General features: G+C 45.4%; 1 protein-coding gene across 3 annotated transcripts in view; it reads left to right on the top strand.

The window, feature by feature from the left end:
* The first annotated feature begins 289 nt into the window (after nt 1-289).
* SCCPDH (saccharopine dehydrogenase (putative)) overlaps nt 290-21270 on the top strand; it is a 50171-nt gene continuing 29190 nt past the window's right edge. For 2 of the 3 annotated variants that reach the window (XM_033195918.1, XM_033195917.1), the window contains exons 1-2: nt 291-849; nt 4496-4608. In XM_033195918.1, coding sequence (XP_033051809.1) covers nt 366-849; nt 4496-4608 — 597 coding nt within the window. In that variant the 5' untranslated portion in view covers nt 291-365. Of the gene's footprint in view, nt 850-4495; nt 4609-20430; nt 20512-21270 lie in introns of all 3 variants that reach the window. The other variant, XM_033195916.1, reaches the window with a different exon arrangement.

The raw sequence follows: 21270 nt of genomic DNA, 5'->3' as shown, positions 1-21270 counted from the left end.
CGTGGGGGCGCTCGCCTGTAATCCCAGCTACTCAGGAGCCTGAGGCAGGAAAATTGCTTGAACCCGGGAGGCGGAGGTTGCAGCGAGCGGAGATCGCGCCACTGCAGTGCAGCCTGGGCGACAGAGTGAGAATCGTCTCAAAAAAACAAAAGAGAAAAGAAACGGAAAAAAAGGAAGAAAAGCAAGCAAGCAAAGAAGCTCAAAGGTTCTTGGCGTGGGCCACCGGCAGGTTTTCTCGCACTCTCTCTGCACCACCCCCACGTGCAACAAGAAACAACGGCTGCCGCCTCCAGCTTCCAGCAGGGCTAGAAGATGCGCTGCGCGGGGCGGCCAGAGCCGTGCGGAGAAAACGGCAGGACCGAACTATGGGCCGCGGTGGGCGCCTGCCAGGCTTGGAAGCGGACTCGCAGCCAGAGCCACCGCCCAAGGAAGCCTCGCGTCCGAAGCCTCCCGAGCAAGCAGCTGCTCTGCGGCTCCGGCGCCAGACGGCGTGGGCCTGGGCGCGGCCCTGGCGCGGCGGCGGCGCGCGCGGGGTGAAGGGAGCGCGGCACGCTGGCTGCGGCGACGCGGCGGTTGCTGCGCCCGGTACTGGGTCGCGGCGGAGGCGCAGGCGCCGTGGACTGAGCGCGCCCCGGACCTGGGCTCGCAGTGGACTCGTCATGGCGACCGAGCAGAGGCCTTTCCAGCTGGTGGTGTTCGGCGCCTCTGGCTTCACCGGCCAGTTCGTGACCGAGGAGGTGGCCCGGGAGCAGGTGGATCCGGAGCGGAGCTCCAGCCTGCCCTGGGCGGTGGCGGGCCGCTCCCGGGAGAAGCTGCAGCGGGTGCTGGAGAAGGCGGCCCTGAAGCTGGGTAAAGGGGCGGGGCGGGACGGGGCTGCGCGGTGGCTGGGCCGGGGACCCCGCGTCGCCCCAGAGGAGCGTTTCTCCGCAGGGATGCGTGTCCCCGAGCCCTGCGTGAGGACAGGGAGAGGGAGGGATGTTTCAGGTATTGCCATAGCTTTGTTCCACCTCCTTAACTATGTGTGTGTGTGTGTGTATACACCAGGGATACACACTGAACACACCCACACACACACACACAATTTCCTCCTGTTTCCCGCTTTTGCATTTCTGCCTCAATTTGGGGAGTTCCCCCGGCGAAATGGTCAAGAACTCGAGTTGCCCCTCTCTCTGCTTCATCCTGCCCGGCAGCAGGGGCACCTGTTGAGTCTGCGGGTTTCTTAATATTTGGTCGGAGGAGGGGAGGACTTTGGTCTCTTGGAGATCGGAGTCTCCCTTTGCCTCGTGTTTTGAGGGCGGGAGAGCAAACTTAAGAGTTGTATTGACAGTGTCTTTGTGGCTATTCTGTTTTAGTTTCTTTTTGTGTATAAGAATACTCCTGGCCGGGCGCGGAGGCTCAAGCCTGTAATCCCAGCACTTTGGGAGGCCGAGGCGGGCGGATCACGAGGTCAGGAGATCGAGACCATCCTGGCTAACATGGTGAAACCCCGTCTCTACTAAAAAAAATACAAAAAACTAGCCGGGCGAGGTGGCGGGCGCCTGTAGTCCCAGCTACTCGGGAGGCTGAGGCAGGAGAATGGCGTGAACCCGGGAGGCGGAGCTTGCAGTGAGCTGAGATCCGGCCACTGCACTCCAGCCTGGGCGACAGAGCGAGACTCCGTCTCAAAAAAAAAAAAAAAAAAAAAAAAGAATGCTCCAGCAGTCTTCCTCTTCAGAGAATAAAAAGTGTATATTTCTGGTTTAGACGCTTACTTATTCTAAGCATTCAGGTAGCATATATTTATTGATTCTCTAAGCATTCGGGTAGCATATATTTCTTGAGTGACCTTGTCCTTGCTGAGACCTGTCCCAAGTCTGGGGTGCAGGATGGGACAGAGAGGAGACAGACACAGGGATCCTGCTGCCTTCATGGCTGGGGAGACATCTGACTTACGACTCCATAGCCTTTAAATTTGGCTGTTAACTCCCCACCGTAGATTTCCTTTACGCAGACACCCGTTAGAGTTCTGGAAATACTACATTCTTTCTGTTTAATCTACTTTCGTACAATGCCCTGCTTGGAGTGCTTTTGTTCGTGGTTATGTACAGAAGACACCACGTAGGCTGGACTCTCCTACAGCTTTTGATGCTGACACTACCAACACGTAATTCTGACCAAAGAGCTTTTTGGTCGTTATTTTTCCAAGAGAGTAATTTCACTATTAAAATATATGCTTCCATTTCTTTTTCCGGCTCAGCAAGATCGTACTGGTACAGCCTAGTCAATTACCATATATAATGCCCAAATCCAGTTTTATTGTGGGGGATATACCTTCACCTGTTGAAACCTGCATCACTTAGTTGAGCCAGTTAATTCCAATTATTTTCTTATGAGCCTGTGTGTTTATGTAGCGTGTGCTTTTCACCTTAGAGTTCTAATTTTTTTGTTTTTTTGTTTTTTTGCCATTCTCCTGCCTCAGCCTCCCGAGTAGCTGGGTCTACAGGCACCCGCCACCACGCCCGGCTAATTTTTTGTATTTTTAGTAGAGATGGGGTTTCACCGTGTTAGCCAGGATGGTCTGGATCTCCTGACCTCGTGATCTGCCTGTCTCAGCCTGCCAAAGTGCTGGGATTACAGGCGTGAGCCACCACACCCGGCCCTAATGGTTTTGATGTTAACAGTCAGTCCAAGACTCTCCATCACCTACAACTAAATCATACGTAGTAATTGTTTAGTAGTGGATGAGGAACTTTATTTTTTTTAAAGACAAGGTGTCATTCTGCCACCCAGGCTGGAGTGCATTGGCGTGATCACAGCTTGCTGCAGCCTTGACCTCCGTGTCTAAGTGATTCTGCCACTTCAGCCTCCTGAGTAGCTGGGACTATAGGCGTATGCCACCATGTCAGATAATTTTTTTTTTTTTTAGTAGAGACAAGGTCTTGCTATGTTGCCCAAGCTGGTCTGGAATTCCTGAGCCCCAGAAGTCCTTGCGCCTTGGCCTCCCAAAGTGCTGAGCCGCTGCCCCTGGCCAAGAAACTATTTTTATGACATAAATTTCTTGTTGGAGAGGAAGTCTGGATAGTTATCTGCTCAGCGTTTAAACTTGATCGTGAAATTGTCATGTTACATAGAGTTGTTATTTACACAACGCTTTTATTAGATTTTTTTTTTTTTTTTTTTGAGGCGGAGTCTCGCTCTGTCGCCCGGACTGGAGTGCAGTGGCCGGATGTCAGCTCACTGCAAGCTCCGCCTCCTGGGTTCACGCCATTCTCCTGCCTCAGCCTCCCGAGTAGCTGGGACTACAGGCTCCCGCCACCTCGCCCGGCTAGTTTTTTTGTATTTTTAGTAGAGATGGGGTTTCACCGTGTTAGCCAGGATGGTCTGGATCTCCTGACCTCGTGATCTGCCTGTCTCAGCCTGCCAAAGTGCTGGGATTACAGGCGTGAGCCACCACACCCGGCCCTAATGGTTTTGATGTTAACAGTCAGTCCAAGACTCTCCATCACCTACAACTAAATCATACGTAGTAATTGTTTAGTAGTGGATGAGGAACTTTATTTTTTTTAAAGACAAGGTGTCATTCTGCCACCCAGGCTGGAGTGCATTGGCGTGATCACAGCTTGCTGCAGCCTTGACCTCCGTGTCTAAGTGATTCTGCCACTTCAGCCTCCTGAGTAGCTGGGACTATAGGCGTATGCCACCATGTCAGATAATTTTTTTTTTTTTTTAGTAGAGACAAGGTCTTGCTATGTTGCCCAAGCTGGTCTGGAATTCCTGAGCCCCAGAAGTCCTTGCGCCTTGGCCTCCCAAAGTGCTGAGCCGCTGCCCCTGGCCAAGAAACTATTTTTATGACATAAATTTCTTGTTGGAGAGGAAGTCTGGATAGTTATCTGCTCAGCGTTTAAACTTGATCGTGAATTGTCATGTTACATAGAGTTGTTATTTACACAACGCTTTTATTAGATTTTTTTTTTTTTTTTTTTGAGGCGGAGTCTCGCTCTGTCGCCCGGACTGGAGTGCAGTGGCCGGATGTCAGCTCACTGCAAGCTCCGCCTCCTGGGTTCACGCCATTCTCCTGCCTCAGCCTCCCGAGTAGCTGGGACTACAGGCTCCCGCCACCTCGCCCGGCTAGTTTTTTTGTATTTTTAGTAGAGACGGGGTTTCACTGTGTTAGCCAGGATGGTCTCGATCTCCTGACCTCGTGATCCGCCCGTCTCGGCCTCCCAAAGTGCTGGGATTACAGGCTTGAGCCACCGCGCCCGGCCGCTTTTATTAGATTTTTTTTTAAAGGTCAGGTTTTTAGTAACGCTTAGTGTTCACTCGGTTTTCCTCATAACCTTTTCCTTTTTTATTACCTGATTAAAAACAGTTTTATCTTTTGTCTAAACGGGAGAGCTAGCTTTCAGTGTATCAGTGTATTTAGTGATTTGCTGGTCACTGATTACTATAAAAAGAAGACAAGGAAGGTGTAATCCTCTACCGGAATTTTCTTTACTTCATTTGTTTCTTATTTTAGGAAGACCAACACTGTCGTCTGAAGTTGGAATCATCATCTGTGATATCGCTAATCCAGCCTCACTTGATGAAATGGCTAAACAGGCAACAGTTGTCCTCAATTGCGTAGGACCAGTAAGTAATCAACCCTTCTTTGTATCAGAACAAACAATCCATTCATTTCTAGCAAAATATTCCAGAGGAACATAAGGGCAGAGGACAGAATTATTGGTTGAAGGCCTTAACCCCATATGGGGAGTTTTTTCTTCTTGCGAGGAGCAAATGGAGATGACCAAAGTCTCCTGAGAGGGACTGACAGGCTCTGTATGACCCTATCCTTAGGGCATGTGTATGGCTTGTTGATTGGTTACATCTGTGATTATCAGAATTTTCTTTACTTTTTACTGTCTGCCCCTTCAGTGTGTATCCCTAGTATATTTTTTATTTATAAATTATATTTTTACTGGGTAAATATATTTTTAAATGCACAAAAAGAATAAAAAGGACTCATTTATTGAATAAATATGTATTGATACTTACCATGTGTAAAATGCATTATTGCAGGCACGTGGGACACAATGGTGAATGAAACAGAAAATTCCTCATGGAGATTACATTCTTGTGGGGAAGACAGAAAAATAGGATTGTATGAAAAGTGCTTTGAAGAAAAGTGAAGCTGAGAAAGGAGAAAAGGTGTTGGCATATCGGTGTTTTTAGATAGATGGTCAGGGAAGGTTTCTGTGAGGAATTGACATATGAACCAAGATCTGAATGAAATGAGAGCAAATTGCATGAACCTTCTGAGGAGAGACTTTTCCAGGGAGAGCAGGCACGAGGTCCTGAGATGCAAGTGTGCTTGGCAAGACTGAAGAGTGTGACCGGCCAGTGTGGCTGGGCAGGGCAGAGAGGTGGAGAGTGGATCCGCGGGAAACCCAGGAGCTGGGTCGTGTAGGATCTTACAGGCCCTGGTCAGGATGTGGGTTTTTCTTCCAAGTGTGACCAAGAGGCGTTGAATGGTTGAAAGGAAGGGCTTCATCTGATTTCAATTTGAAGTTCTTTGGCTTCTGATTGAAAAAATAGATAACAAGGGATGAGCAACGGAAAGGTTCAAACACAAGCCCTGGGGTCGTAGTGGTAGAGGTGCTGAGAAGTAGTTAGGTTCAGAGTATATTTTCAAAGGAGAACAGCTTGTACTGAATATGAAAAAGTCATCAAGTCACACAGGCCATCAGACTTTTGGCCTGTGTAACAAGGTGAATGTTGGTGACATTTAGTCCTCTGAAGAAGCCATCATAGTTGGCAAGATGTTTAAAAATTAAACTTCTAAAATATTAATAATATTTAATTGAGAGCAAAAGGGTTTGTGAATTGCTGTTAAATAAAAACGTTGTGGATTTAGATTCATCTCATTCTTAACTAGCTTAGATTCCATCCATGAGGTCCACTGCTCCACTCTATAATGGATGCCCTCGTCTACCTCCCTTGCCTTTTTCTCAGTACTCTGGAAAAATCCCAGCCCTGGTTATTCTGTTTGCCTTCTCTTCACCTGAATGTGAGTAACCCAATGTGGCTGGAGAAAAATATGTCCCCATGCTAACTGATCACACTTCAAATACGTGTTTACAAACGTCGTGTGGTGCTCAGCACCTCCAGCAGCTCTGCTCAGGAATTCTCAGGAATTCTCTCTCCTGCTCTCTGAAGTAGCTCACAACCTTGTTTTCCTTGCACTTTTAGTATCCCATCTCTCTTTCCTTGTTCTTACCTGATTTTTAAAAATTTTTCTTTTTTTTTAACTATGAAAATAGAAGCTGGTTAATAACAGAATTTCTTTCTTCATCTTCCTGCCACCAGATCTATCTACCTACCTACCTGTCAGCCAATCTGCATCATACCCTGTAGTCTGCCGTACCTCTTGTTCCAAGGAAAAACTGGTCCTCTTCCTATTGGACACAGTTTTCAAAGACTTTATTATCGGGGGAACCAGCCCCCAATATTTCAACATAGGTTCTTTTCTATTTTCCGTAAGTGTCGGCTGGTCTGAGAAATAAAGAGAAAGAGTACAAAGAGAGAAATTTTACAGCTGGGCTCCAGAGGTATTCCATTCACACTGCATTTGCATGCGGTGTTCGAGACTCACTGCCCGATCTCCAAGCCGCATAACAGACTGTCTTAAATTATTAATTTGATTAGCCAATTTTTGATGAGTGCCTTGTTGAGAATTCTACATTTGGGTGGAATTGGCTTGCCAATCATTAACAAAATGAGCTGTCTGAATCGATTGACGTAACGCCATTCAAGCAGTGGTGGCCAGTGCAGTGACTGTAATTAGGTCCATGATCACAGCGATTAAAGTGAAAACAAACCTCTTAGATCTTTTTAGAATTTGCTGTAATGCTTCATTAATGAAACGTATCGAGGAGGAAGATTCCAAAGGTCTGGGCAAAGTTACCAGAATCCCGATTCCTTCTCGAGCTCGAACCAACATTATACTTTTCTTGGAGTCAAAACGGGAGTTAATGCAAGTGTATAAATGACAATTAATGCATTGGGCAGTTTGTTCGTCCAAATTCTGATATTTCCCACTAACAGCATGTAAGGAGGCTTAACACAGCTCTGTATGGGAACAGTCAGGTTGGAGGTAAGCAAAGCAGAATGTCTGAATCCACATTGATATGGAGGGAGGGGGATGATAGCGGGGACAAAAGACAGAAGAGTTTCCCCTTCCCATACTCGCAGTCCAGACATGGCAACAGCCAATTTCCAAAGTTCTGGGCTTCGAATGGCGAATATCATATGAAGCCTGGGGGGATAATGCCTTTATCTTCCCATTTTAAGGGAAAGAATGAGCTGAACCTCCTATGCAAAGTAGAACGATGATTCTCGTTCTCCCAACAAGAAATAAAATAAGTAGCCTCCAGGCTTTCCTTTCCGCCAGAGGAGCAGTTGTTTTGTAAATAGCCCCAGAGGAGCAGTTGTTTTTTAAATAGCCCTTTGGTGTCCAGTCTATTACTGAACCATATGAGTCATTTTTAAATATTACTGCATGTGAGTTAACACAATCTTCCCAAATTAAAGTTTTAGATGGGCCTTCAAAATGTTTAGAACATGGTTTTCCTGCAGGTTTATATTGAAAGTATGGGGCATCTTCCCTTACTCTCCCTTTCATTTGTCTTAAAGGAGAGAGGGAGAGGCCAGAGACCCAATGTCCCGGTTCCTCTGTAGCTGATCTCTCTGGAAGAGCAGCAGCCCAGACTTGAGTTTCTAGATGGATACGACCAGGTGCATGTCCGAGGCACTGAGGGGGTATTTGTGACCCATGATAACATTAAATGCAGTGCCTTCTTCTGGTTGAGTGGGGCAACCGTCATCTGTAGCTCCAGGCATTCACGTACTATCATTAGTGTAGGTTTCTGCAGGAGCATCCATCCAGGTGAGAGGCTGAATAAGTGGAGGGAAAGGCACATAAGCCCAATAAGAATAATTTTGTGTAGCAGGTAAATCAGTGTGAGAGGAAACTGGTGAGACACAAAGTATAAGAAGGAGAGTCATTAAATAAAACCTGTTGTAAGCAGGATTGAGTGCTGAAGGAGGAAGGGAAGAGCAGAGGGATGTTCTTTTCAGGCTAATAGAAATGGTGAGATTTTTAGGCTTGTAAAGAGAAAAAGAAAGGTAATTAGAAGTGGGATGAGTTAGATGGTGTCCGTTGCCATGAGGGAGGATCGAACCAGACCCATTTTGATTTGGTGTGCCTGCCTCTGAGGACGTGGCACAGATCTCCCCTCGTCGGAGGGCGGTCTCTGACACGGACGTCTTTTCCCTGTGGTTTCATTCACACGAAGTTTAAGTCTCAGTGGGCACCCAGGAAGGGGACTGATGATCTCCTGGTGAAACAAAGCACGTCCTCTTTCCCACGTGAAGCAGAATCACAGACAATAGTTAAAGGTTTGGGGAAATCCTGTAAGGCAGTGATTACAGAAATTAACTCTCCTTTTGAGCAGAGGTATAAGGGGTAGAAATAAGCTTGTCTGTAGGACCCACATAACCAGCATTTCCATTACTGGAGCCATCAGTGAACAGTGTAACAGCCTCAGGAATGGGCTGATCTTTGGTCAATCAAGGGACCACCCAAGATGTCATTTTTATAAAATCAATTTGTTTGTTGGATAATGATTGTCAGTAACGTCAATAAAATCAGTCAAGTGAATTTGCCACAATATGGAATGTTGAAAAACAGCTTGAACTTCGAGCTGATTTAAAGGAACTGTAATTAAATTCAGATGAAATCTGGAAATTCTAAGTATTCTACACCGAGCTTGTCCAACTAGATTGGCCATTTGGTCCAGATAAACAAAGTTTTTGACACAGAATGAGGAAGAAAACACCACTCTACTAAATCATTATGTTGAACTATTAACCCAACAGGGGAGTGTAATGAAGCGAAAACCAGAAGCTGAAAAGGCGAGACGGCTGTACTCTAGATAACTGGGCAGTCTGGGTTCTTTCCTCTACGAATTCCAGTTCTAGTGAAGCCTCAGGGGTCTAAGTGCTGGGACTGTGGAGATTGGAATCTCCACACAGCATAGAAAACAAGTTAGCGCGTATGTTGGAATGCCTGAAGTAGGTCTTAAATAATGTTACCCCAAAGTTTTTGGAAGTCATTTAAAGTTTTCAAAGAATTTCTCCTAATTTGAACTTTTTGAGGTTGAATACATTGTTTATCAACCACCGTTCCTAAATATTGAACAAGAGTGGTCTGTTGAATTTTATCCTGAGCGATGTATAATCCAGCCTCTGTAACACGGCAGCTTAAAATTCGATAATGGTCTATTAATTCTTTATCAGTGGGGGCAGCAATTAAGATATCATCAATATAATGAAGAATATAGGCCTGGGGAAATTGAGCTCACGCTGGTGAAAGCACCTGTCCAACATAAAGCTGGCAGATGGTGGGCTATTCAGCTTTCCCTGAGGAAGTCCTTTCCATTGACAACGACCTGCAGGCTCCTGACTATTGAGAGATGGTACAGTAAAGGCAAATTCTTCACAATCTGATTTATGTAAAGTAATATTAAAAAAATCTTTAAGATCAATAACTATGAGAGGCCAATGTTTAGGTATTAAAGTAGGGGCAGGCATGCTGGGTTGGACGGCCCCCATTGGTTTAATTACAACCTTAATGGCCCTTAAATTGGTTACCATCTGCCACTTGCCTGATTTTCTTTTTTTCTTTTTTAGTAGAAACACAGGAGCATTCCAGGGGGAAAGAGAAGGTTCCACATTTCCAAGTTGTAACTGTTAAGAAACCAGTTGAGTCAAAGCCTCCAGTTTTTCTTTAGAGAGTGGCCACTTCTCAATCCAAACAGTTGTGTCAGATTTAAGCTTTAATATATGCAGGCAACACGTTGTGATCAGGTAAATTTTGTTGTTGGACGGAACGCATGGCCGTTTTACACTCGTGGTTCGCATTCTCAAAAGCTGACATATGAAGGAGAATACCTTGAGTGTGCTCATCAGAGTCAGGTTTTTCCACAGCGTCTCATAATTTAGCTAAAACATCAGCGTATAGTTCATTGTGACCTTGTTTAACCCTAGTAAAAGAAACAGGAGCTTGGCCTGGGGGCTCATAATTTATCCCAAGCTCTCTCACACACCTTTGTTATGTGTTTTGCGGTGAGAGCATCAAAGACTAATTGGGCGTAAGTATCAGAGAAACTGTCGGAGCCTGTGAGCTGAGCCTGAGTAACTAGAACGCCATTAGTCCGATGGAGCTGAGTCTGCAGACAGGCCGCCTCTGCACACCAGGTACGGAATTGTAAATGCTGAGATGGGGTCAGAACAGCTTTTGCCAAAAGGTCCCTGTGTAAGGGAAGCAAAGTGACCTCAGTACAAAAAGTTTGTAATACCATTTTAACATAAGGAGAAGTAAGACCGTACGGAGTACAAGCATCCTTCAATTCTTTTCAAAAGGTAAGATTGAGAGGTACATAGTGACGCATTTGTACCCCTTGGGTGTTGGGAGGCTCTAGCGTGACCAGATAAGCCCACACGTCGAATCCACTTTTGTTTTGTTTTGTTTTGTTTTGGCATAGTAAGCGTTGCATTGAAGTTTTAAGAGTAGGTATCCGAGATGGAGTTAGCACAGAAGTGACAGGAAAAGCATGTGTAGGTAAGGGAGACTGAGGGTAAGGGGGTCAGACCAGTATGAGAGTGTGAGGAAGGGGCGTTGGGGGAGCAGAAGGAGCAGAAGTATACTGGTGATTACTGGTGTCCATGTGTGAAAAAGGGTATAGAAAAGCTGGCTGAGTGGATGGCAAAGTGACCGGTTGAGGAACCGAAACGACTGGAGGGTGAGGGGCCACAATGGATGTGGGAGGGCCTGCAGAATTATAGGTAAATTGTAGTTTGGTCCCGGAACCATTAGCTGACTCCAGAGGTTTGAAGAGAGAAGAATTAGCATATATGTGGTCCCGGGCTATCTGAGTCAGAGCTGTGGGAGCTACAAGTACCGGCTCTTCGTGAAAAGAAACGAGATCACCAGGGGGTGACATTAAACCAAAGTCACTGGAGTTGATATTGAATTCTCAGTATCGTTAGGTGGGGGAGGAGTAGGTGAAGGGAGTGGCTGATCAGATAACAAAGGCCGTGTGGGAGAGGAAGGTTGAGGAAGAGGTGGAGGGTCATCAGAGTCAGAAAACTGTGGTAACTGCAGGGGTCACAGAATTGGTATGTCATTAGGATGGCACGTACCAAGGCCCAATCACCCCAAACAGTGACAGGAACATAATTCCCTGTCAAGACCAGTTCCTGGAATGTTGCACCAACACGATCCCGTAGTTCTACATCTGAGGTTCCTTTTTCAGGAAAATATTTTCCATGGTTACTCGGACACCACCCTGTGTACATTTAAGTTTCCTTTTTCAGGAAACCAAAGACAGTATGTTTCTACTGCCCTGAATAGAGTGACCATATTTTCCATGGGCATTCGAACCTTTTCTGTTTTTTTTTTTTTTTTTTTTTTTTTTTTTTTTTTTTTTTTTTTTTTGAGGCGGAGTCTCGCTCTGTCGCCCGGACTGGAGTGCAGTGGCCAGATCTCAGCTCACTGCAAGCTCCGCCTCCTGGGTTTCCGCCATTCTCCTGCCTCAGCCTCCCAAGTAGCTGGGACTACAGGCGCCCGCCACCTCGCCCGGCTAGTTTTTGTATTTTTAGTAGAGATGGGGTTTCACCGTATTAGCCAGGATGGTCTCGATCTCCTGACCTCGTGATCCGCCCGTCTCGGCCTCCCAAAGTGCTGGGATTACAGGCTTGAGCCACCGCGCCCGGCCCCTTTTCTGTTTTAACCGGAGCTTAATATAGAAGAGATAAGTATAATGTTTAGACTCCACGTGACCCATAGTTAACCTGGACAATACACAGACAGACTCACCAGTCGTCAGGGAGCAGAACAAGCGTTTCTGTGGACCGAACTGATGATGTTTCTCTGCACCTACCAAAGGGAATCAGGTTCCCACATGCGCTTGGGAAAAAGAAAACACGCTGAGTGCCAGATATCGGGGGAACCAGCCCCCAGTGTTTCAACATAGATTCTTTTCTATTTTTCCTAAGTGTCAGCTGGTCTGAGAAATAAAGAGAAAGAATACAGAGTGAGAAATTTTACAGCTGGGTCTCTGGGGGTGACATAACATGTCGGCAGGTTCCGTGATGCCCCTTGAGCTGCAAAACCAGCAAGTTTTTATTAGGGATTTCAAAAGGGGAGGGAGTGTACGAATAGGGAGTGGGTCATAGAGATCACACGGTTCAAAAGGCAATAGAATATTACAAGGCAAATGGCAGAGCAAGATCACAAGGCCAGGGTAAAATTAGAATTACTGATAAGGTTCCATGTCCCTCTGGGCACGCATTATCGTTGATAACCATCTTAACAGGAAACAGGGCTCGAGAGCAGACAACCAGTCTGACTAGAATTTGCCAGACTGGAATTTCCTAATCCTAGCAAGCCTGAGGGCGCTGCAGGAGACCAGGGTGTATTTCATCCCTTATCTACAACTGCATAAGACAGGCACTCCCAGAGCGGCCATTTTAGAGACCTCCCCCTGGGAATACATTCCCTTCCCAGGGTTATTCCTTGCTGGGAAAATAATTCAGTGATATTTCTCCTATTCGCTTTCTGCAAGAAGAGAAATATGACTCTGTTCTGCCCGGCCCCTCAGGCAGTCAGACCTTATGGTTATCTCCCTTGTTCCCTGAAAATCACCGTTATCCGGTTCCTTTTTTAGGATGCCCAGATTTCATATTGTTCAAACACACGTTTTACAAACAATTTGTACAGATAACACAATCATCACAGAGCCCTGAGGCAACATACATCCTCAGCTTAGGAAGATGACGGGATTGAGAGATTAAAGACAGGCATAGGAAATTGTAAGAGTATTGATACGGGAAGTGATAAATGTCCATGAAATCTTCACGATTTATGTTCAGAGATTACAGTAAAGACAGGCATAAGAATTATAAAAGTATTAATTTGGGGAACTAATAAATGTCCATGAAATCTTCACAGTTTATGTTCTTCTACCGCGGCTTCAGCCGGTCCCTCCGTTCAGGGTCCCTGACTTCCCGCAACACTTTACGTTTACAGTTACACATTATCTTTTTATCAGATTTCTCCTCTTTACTGGATTATTTCCATCAGCATTTAAGTATGTGCTATCTCCCATCTTTAAAGAAAAGCTGCTTGATTCCACATACCCTTCCAACTACTCTATTTTTTGTGCCCCCCTTTTAGCAACCTCCTTGAAAGAATTCTCATGACTCACTATCTCTGCTTCTTCACCTCCTCCTCAAATGACTCCTGTTGGGCTTTTGTTTTCCTCCCTCCTCCAATGAAAGTACTCTGCTAAAGTCCCATCCTGTCAAATCCAGTCCTCATCTGAAAGCTTTCGGCATTGATCCAGCTGACCACTTTCTCCTTTCTTTGCTTGGCTTCTGCATTGTCATCTTCTCGTAGTTTTCCTCCTGTCCGCCAGCTTCACCCTGGAAGTCCTAGTCTCCTCCATTGCGTCTTTATCCTCCCCACTCTAAATGCCTGAGGCCGCAGTGTTCAAGCTTTAGAACCTCAATATCCTCATTCAGGCATTAGGTTGCAGTAAAGTGAAAATGACCAAATGAAGAGGGGTGCTGAGGCCCCCTTTGTGTGATGGAAACTCTCCCACAACCCCACGGGATACCTGCTGTGTCCTGCCTTCAACACATGACCACTTAACGTGGCCCAGGGAGTGTCTCGTAGTCAGTCCAGATGGTAACTGTCAATAGAACGTCATGTTTTTCTTTGTGCTTTTGTAAACATGAACGTGAATGAAAGTTCTAATATTTACTTCCACCCTCAGTGGATCATTCTGTGCTTCCCTTGGGGGAAGACTACTTGGGAGACCATTGGGTTAGAAGATGGAGCTTTGAGGGCTGGGCGCGGTGGCTCACGCCTGGAATCCCAGCACTTTGGGAGGCCGAGGCAGGCAGATCACTTGAGGTCAGGAGTTCGAGACAAGCCTGGCCAACATAGTGAAACCCTGTCTCTACTAAAAATACAAAAAATTAGCTGGACATGGTGGTTTGTGCCTATGATCCCGGCTACTCGGGAGGCTGAGGCAAGAGAATCACTTGAACCCAGGAGGCGGAAGTTACAGTGAGCCGAGATTACACCATTGTACTCCAGCCTGGGCAACAGGAATGAAACTCTGGCTCAAAAAACAAACAAACAAACAAACAAACAAACAAAAAAAAAACCAGAAGAAGATGGAGCATGGAGAGCAGGATTGCAGTTCTGACCTCTAAGCTAATTAGCCTCACAGGAGAAGTATCTCCCCTAGATGAAGGATTGCTGCTCTGACTGTGTTCACCTATCTCAGACAGGCACAGGGTACGAAGTGGAGAAAAATCTAGCAAGTTCATAAAATAGGAGGAAGTGAGAAGTCTCAACTCCAGATTACTCAAAGAAGTGGGCCAGATGTGACAAAATACAGTAAAAGTAAGGAATGGGCAGACTGAGAGTGAGCCTGTGGCTGTAAGGCAGAGCCTGGAGGAGCTGGGAGCTGGCCTGGCAGAATGGAGGGAGGATGCTCCAGGTAGTGGAAGCAAGCACACTGGGTGTGAAGAAGCAGCATGGCTTGGGGAATTACATGGAATTTAGAACTGCTGGAAGATGAGAATTAAGGGACTGTGGTATGATATGATGCTAAAGACTTTGTACTATATATTGTAGAGGTTGTTTTTGTTATTTTTATTATACTTTAAGTTCTAGGGTACATGTGTACAACATGCAGGCTTGTTACATAGGTATACATGTGCCATGCTGGCCTGCTGCACCCATCAACCTGTCACTTACATTAGGTATTTCCTCCAGTGCTATCTCTACCCCCACCCCCAACCCCACGACAGGCCCTGGTGTGTGATGTTCCCCACCCAGTGTCCATGTATTCTCATTGTTCAGTTGCCACCTATGAGTGACACATTGTATAGTTGCCACCTATGAGAACGTGCAGTGTTTGGTTTTCTGTCCTTGTGATAGTTTGCTCAGAATGATGGTTTCCAGCTTCATCCATGTCCCTGCAAAGGATGTGAACTCATCCTTTTTTATGGCTGTATAGTATTCCATGGTGTTTATGTGCCACATTTTCTTAATCCAGTGTATCAGGTTTTTTTGTTTTTTTTTTTGAGACGGAGTCTTGCTCTGCCACCCAGGCTGGAGTGCAGTGGCCAGCTCTCAGCTCACTGCAAGCTCCGCCTCCCGGGTTCACGCCATTCTCCTGTCTCAGCCTCCCAAGTAGCTGGGACTACAGGCGCCCGCCTCGTCGCCCGGCTAGTTTTTTGTATTTTTTAGTAGAGACGGGGTTTCACCGTGTTAGCCAGGATGGTCTCGATCTCCTGACCTCGTGATCCGCCCGCCTCGGCCTCCCAAAGTGCTGGGATTACAGGCTTGAGCCACCGCGCCCGGCCCAGTGTATCAGGTTTTAAGAGTGGATATGTTACAGGGGTGAGGCAGGAGGAAAGGTGACATCTATTTTATTTTAGAATAACAATTTGTTATGTATTTGGAGATGGGGCTAGCTGGCTGCAGTGTAACCAGTCAGGGCCTATTTGTCATAAATTCGATAAGTGTTGACGGGGTCTGAACTAAGATATAATTGTGTAGGGGAGAGGAGACTGATTGGAGATATTTTTAGGAGACTGAATTGATAAAACTTGGTGACTTCCAGGATAGGTAGCGTGAAAGACTGCTTCCAGATTTCTTTTTTTGAGATGGGTGTTGCTTTGTCACCCAGGCGGGAGTGCAGTGGCGCCATCTCTGCTCACTGCAACCTCCACCTCCCAGGTTCAAGCAATTCTCCTGTCTCAGCCTTCTGAGTAGCTGGAACTACAGGCTCATGCCACCATGCCCAACTCATTTTTGTATTTTTAGTAGAGTCAGGGTTTCACCAGATTGGCCAGGCTGGTCTTGAACTCCTGACCTCAGGTGATCCACCTGCCTCGGCCTCCCAAAGTGCTGGGATTAACAGGCATGACCCAGCCTGCTTCCAGGTTTTAACCTGAGAATTATGTGGGGAGTAATGCCACTGATAATAACAAAAAAGAAGACATCTGAGTGCCATGTGCCTAGCCCTGCGCCAAGCTCTTTGTATTCTCTTATTTCATCCTCACAGCTACCCAGGGAAGTGGGTGTTGTTATTCATCACCATTCCTTGATTGAAGAGGTTGGTGCTTAGAGAGGTAAAGTGACTTGCCCAAGGTCACACAGCTAGTGGCTGCAGAGCCTGGATGTAAGTCTGGCCTGACTTTAAAGCCCACATTCTAGACTACTCTGCTGTTCAGCTGTTTGCACAGTTTTGTCTCAGAGTCTTTCCTCATTTGAGCACCTCAGAAAGATGTTAGAAGTGGGACCCAGGCAGCCTGAACTGGAGGCTATACTTTGTTTTTTATTTTTATTTTTTTGAGATGGGGGTCTCACTTTGTTGCCCAGGCTGGAGTACAGTGGCACGAACACAGCTCACTGCTGTGTCAACCTCCTGGGCTCAAGTGATCTTCCCGCCTCAGCCCTGCAAGTAGCTGGGACTATAGGCTTGGGCCATCACATCTGTCTACTTTTTGTATTTTTGTAGAGACAGGGTTTTGCCCTGTGGCCCAGGCTGGTCTCTAGCTCCTGAGCTCAAGTGATTGACTCACCTTGGCCTCCCAAAGTGTTGGGATTACAGACGTGAGCCACTGTGCCTGGCCATGTGTTTATATATATATGCCATATATATATAAACTATATATATATAGTCCTTGTATATATTATATATCTATATTACATGTAGATATATTATAGATATATATTATATAATATTATATATTTATAGATATATATATCTATAATACACATAAATGGCATATATATAGTCCTCAGCATCGTATTTTATATATACACACACACACACACATTTTTTTTCTTAGAGAGACAGAGTCTCAAAGCGATCCTTCTGCCTCAGCCTCCCAAAGTGCTGAGATACAGGTTTCAGCTGCCACACCCGGCCTAGAGGCTACACACTGAAGCATGTGCTAGAAAGTGGAGGAGGAGAAATAGGTTTAGAGAGAGAGAGATGATGAATTCAGTTTTAGACTTGTTGAAATTGAGGTGTCTGCTAGATACCTTGCATCAAGACAGAAAATACAAATAATACATTGTTTGTATATGATGTTTTATAAGTAAGTGAGAAAATCAGAGTGAAGAGAAAATAAAAGGAAAATGTAGGCAAAGTGAACTTGGTTTTATGTGTGACTCACGCCACATGTCCTGTGCTCTCACTGGTCCTGACCTTTCTAACAGAAAACACAGAGAGGGAAACCCCTATCATTGAGCAACTCTAGACGTAGAGGTTGGAGGTCACAGCACAGATGTGATTGAAGTTGGGAGAGTAGGTGAGATTTCCTGGGAGAATGTCCAAGTCAGTGATTCTCCATCTTTGAAGTACACAAGAGTCACCTGTGAGGCTTATTTAAAATGCAGGTTACTGGAGTCTACCTCAGACAGCCTGATTCTGGGGGTCTGGAGTGGGACTGTGACCAGCACGCGACCCAGGTGATTCTAAAGCAGGTGGACTCATGGCCAACTTGAGAAATTTGGGAGTGAAATATCCAGAGACAGGCCGAGAAAGCTCCAAATGAGTTTTAAAATGGATGTGTGCAAACCCTAAGGATTAACCAGGATAATCCACGGCGTGCAGAAAGAATATGGAGCTTCAACTTCTGTTTTAATCTCAACTGTAGTTCTATTTAAATATGTTTAAAGTGTGTATTTTATTCATTTGTTGGGCAGTTTAAGTGATTTATGAATAAATTCATATAGTTAGTAGGTGATGGATTCCAGGTGTGAACTTGGGTCTTACTGCCTTGAAATCCTTTGTTTCTGATACCATACTGCCTGAGAAGTAAAGTTCTTCATTCATTTCATGTGGTTAATGGAAGGGTAGGAACTCAAATTTCACACACTTCTCCCAGTCCTGTAATTCCAGTGTTATCCGCCATTCTTAGTAAGAGGCGTGAGGTCTTGGAGTTAGGTAAGAGGACAGCCCATCTGGCCTATTTGTAAAGGTCAGTTGTTGCATTGCCCTGTCTTTTAAGTGTCCCTTGTTTCTCGAAGGCTGGAAGAAAGAAACGATTTCCTTCCTGCATCTTTTGCTGCCAGGAATGAATAAAGCAGAGAAGTTTGTGCTTCTAATCTACTTCTTCACAAAGGAAAAGATTTGTCATGCTTCTTTGGAAATGGGACTGAATTCTGATGTATTAGCTTTTACGTATGAAAATTTTATTTTAATTCTTTGAGTTTGAGTAACAGATAATATGGGAAATCTAATATCATATAGGCTCAGAATATCTGCTCTGTTCAGTATCAAACTTATCCTTTGCATACTCTCTTCTTCCTGTTTGTTTTTATTTATTTTTTTATTTTTTATTTTTTATTTTTTTTGAGACGGAGTCTTGCTCTGCCACCCAGGCTGGAGTGCAGTGGCCGGCTCTCAGCTCACTGCAAGCTCCGCCTCCCGGGTTCACGCCATTCTCCTGCCTCAGCCTCCCGAGTAGCTGGGACTACAGGCGCCCGCCTCGTCGCCCGGCTAGTTTTTTGTATTTTTTTAGTAGAGACGGGGTTTCACCGTATTAGCCAGGATAGTCTCAATCTCCTGACCTCATGATCCACCCGTCTCGGCCTCCCAAAGTGCTGGGATTACAGGCTTGAGCCACCGCGCCCGGCCCTGTTTGTTTTTAATTTTGGCCAGTGGTACCACGGGTTCTTGGCCCCCATGTTCAGCCCAGCTAGTCTGGAAATCCAGTCATTTCCGCCTTTTTAGTATTGTATGTCTCATCTTTAGTGTATCATCTGTGCTGTAAGTCTTATACCACAATCCTGTTTAAAATTCTCCAGGAAAGCCAAGTAAACTAGAAAGGATAAAGTTGAAACTTGTTAGCATAGCACATGGTGTCCTTCCTGATGTGGCCGTAGCCTGCCTTTTCAGACTAATCTCTTTCCACTTCCTACTCCAGTGTATTTGATTCCTGCTTCAAGTAACAGGAACAACTCCTCTTTCTTCACCTCTGCATTTACTTTTTCCTATATCTGGATTTTTCTTTTTCCTGGAAAATTTTTATTTTTTTTTTTTTGAGACGGAGTCTTGCTCTGCCACCCAGGCTGGAGTGCAGTGGCCGGCTCTCAGCTCACTGCAAGCTCCGCCTCCCGGGTTCACGCCATTCTCCTGCCTCAGCCTCCCGAGTAGCTGGGACTACAGGCGCCCGCCTCGTCGCCCGGCTAGTTTTTTGTATTTTTTTAGTAGAGACGGGGTTTCACCGTATTAGCCAGGATAGTCTCAATCTCCTGACCTCATGATCCACCCGTCTCGGCCTCCCAAAGTGCTGGGATTACAGGCTTGAGCCACCGCGCCCGGCCCTGTTTGTTTTTAATTTTGGCCAGTGGTACCACGGGTTCTTGGCCCCCATGTTCAGCCCAGCTAGTCTGGAAATCCAGTCATTTCCGCCTTTTTAGTATTGTATGTCTCATCTTTAGTGTATCATCTGTGCTGTAAGTCTTATACCACAATCCTGTTTAAAATTCTCCAGGAAAGCCAAGTAAACTAGAAAGGATAAAGTTGAAACTTGTTAGCATAGCACATGGTGTCCTTCCTGATGTGGCCGTAGCCTGCCTTTTCAGACTAATCTCTTTCCACTTCCTACTCCAGTGTATTTGATTCCTGCTTCAAGTAACAGGAACAACTCCTCTTTCTTCACCTCTGCATTTACTTTTTCCTATATCTGGATTTTTCTTTTTCCTGGAAAATTTTTATTTTTTCTTTAGGGTTCAACACAAGGGAATCCCTTGTATGAAATATTCCCTTTTGTCTTCAGGTAGAGGTAAGCATACATTCCTCTGTAATTCCATCATGCCTTTATTTATTCACACTGTGCGAGGTATTTTTATGCAGTTATCTTATTTTCTCAATTTATCTTTTTGTTTTTGAGACAGGGTCTCACTCTGTTGCCCAGGCTGGAGGGCAGTGGCGCTATCTTGGCGCACTGTAAGCTCCACCTCCAAGGCTCAAATCATTCTCCTGCCTCAGCCTCCCAAGTAGCTGGGACTACATGTGCGCACCATCATGCCCGGCTAATTTTTGTATTTTCAGTCGAGATGGGATTTCACCATGTTGGCCAGGCTGATCTCAAACTCCTGACCTCAAGTGATCCACCTGCCTCGGCCTACCCAAAGTTCTGGGATTACAGGTGTGAGCCACCGTGCCTGCCCACTTTTCAATTTATCTTTAGGCTATTTTATTAGCAGATGATTTCTTGATAACTAGGACCGTTTACTTCCAGGATTAGATGGCATTTTATTCAGTTAAACTTGTCAAGCAAGAGTAAACCTCTTTCTTCTTATTTCCCTAGTATCGATTTTATGGAGAACCTGTAATAAAAGCGTGTATTGAAAATGGAGCCAGTTGTATCGACATCAGTGGAGAACCTCAGGTATATAAAATGAAAAGGAAACAACGTAGAATTAACACATACATTTCTGTTTCATGAAGTGGAAATATTTAGTGCAATTGTGCAGACATATTGAGAAGCCGACAACTCCTTTCTAGCATTCAGAGATGGTATGCCTTTGGTATTCCATTGATAGCTCAAAGGAGAGCACCGATGGTAAGGTCTTAGCTTCAGTTTTCTTGAATTTTTTTCCTCTCTACAACATCATTTCTTTTAGGTCTGTGTTTATGATAGCTACTTCATGCTTTAAACTGAATCAATTAAAATAGCGGACTGTACATAACACTTAGAATCTCACTTCTGTAAGGTTTTAATTTTGAATTCCCTTTTAAAAACCAGGTACCTTTAGACCGGGCACGGTGGCTCACGCCTGCAATCCCAGCACTTTGGGAGGCCGAGGCGGGCGGATCATGAGGTCAGGAGATCGAGACCATCCTGGCTAACACGGTGAAACCCCATGTCTACTAAAAATACAAAAAATTAGCCGGGCATGGTGGCTGGTGCCTCTAGTCCCAGCTACTTGGGAGGCTGAGGCAGGAGAATGGCGTGAACCCGGGAGGCGGAGCTTGCAGTGAGCCGAGACCACGCCACTGCACTCCAGCCTGGGCGAAGAGCGAGACTCTGCCTCAAAAAAAAAAAAAAAAAAAAAAAATCAGTTACCTTTATAACGTTACATAAAAATAAAGGTAAAGTTCACTAGTGTAAAATCAACCTAAAGATTTTAAATGTTCACATTTATTG

Source organism: Trachypithecus francoisi, unplaced genomic scaffold (genome assembly GCF_009764315.1).
Source record: "Trachypithecus francoisi isolate TF-2019V2 unplaced genomic scaffold, Tfra_2.0 Lachesis_group5, whole genome shotgun sequence".
Lineage (NCBI taxonomy): Eukaryota > Metazoa > Chordata > Mammalia > Primates > Cercopithecidae > Trachypithecus > Trachypithecus francoisi.
Note: the sequence above shows the minus strand (reverse complement) of the source record. Positions and strands in the feature narration are given on the sequence as shown.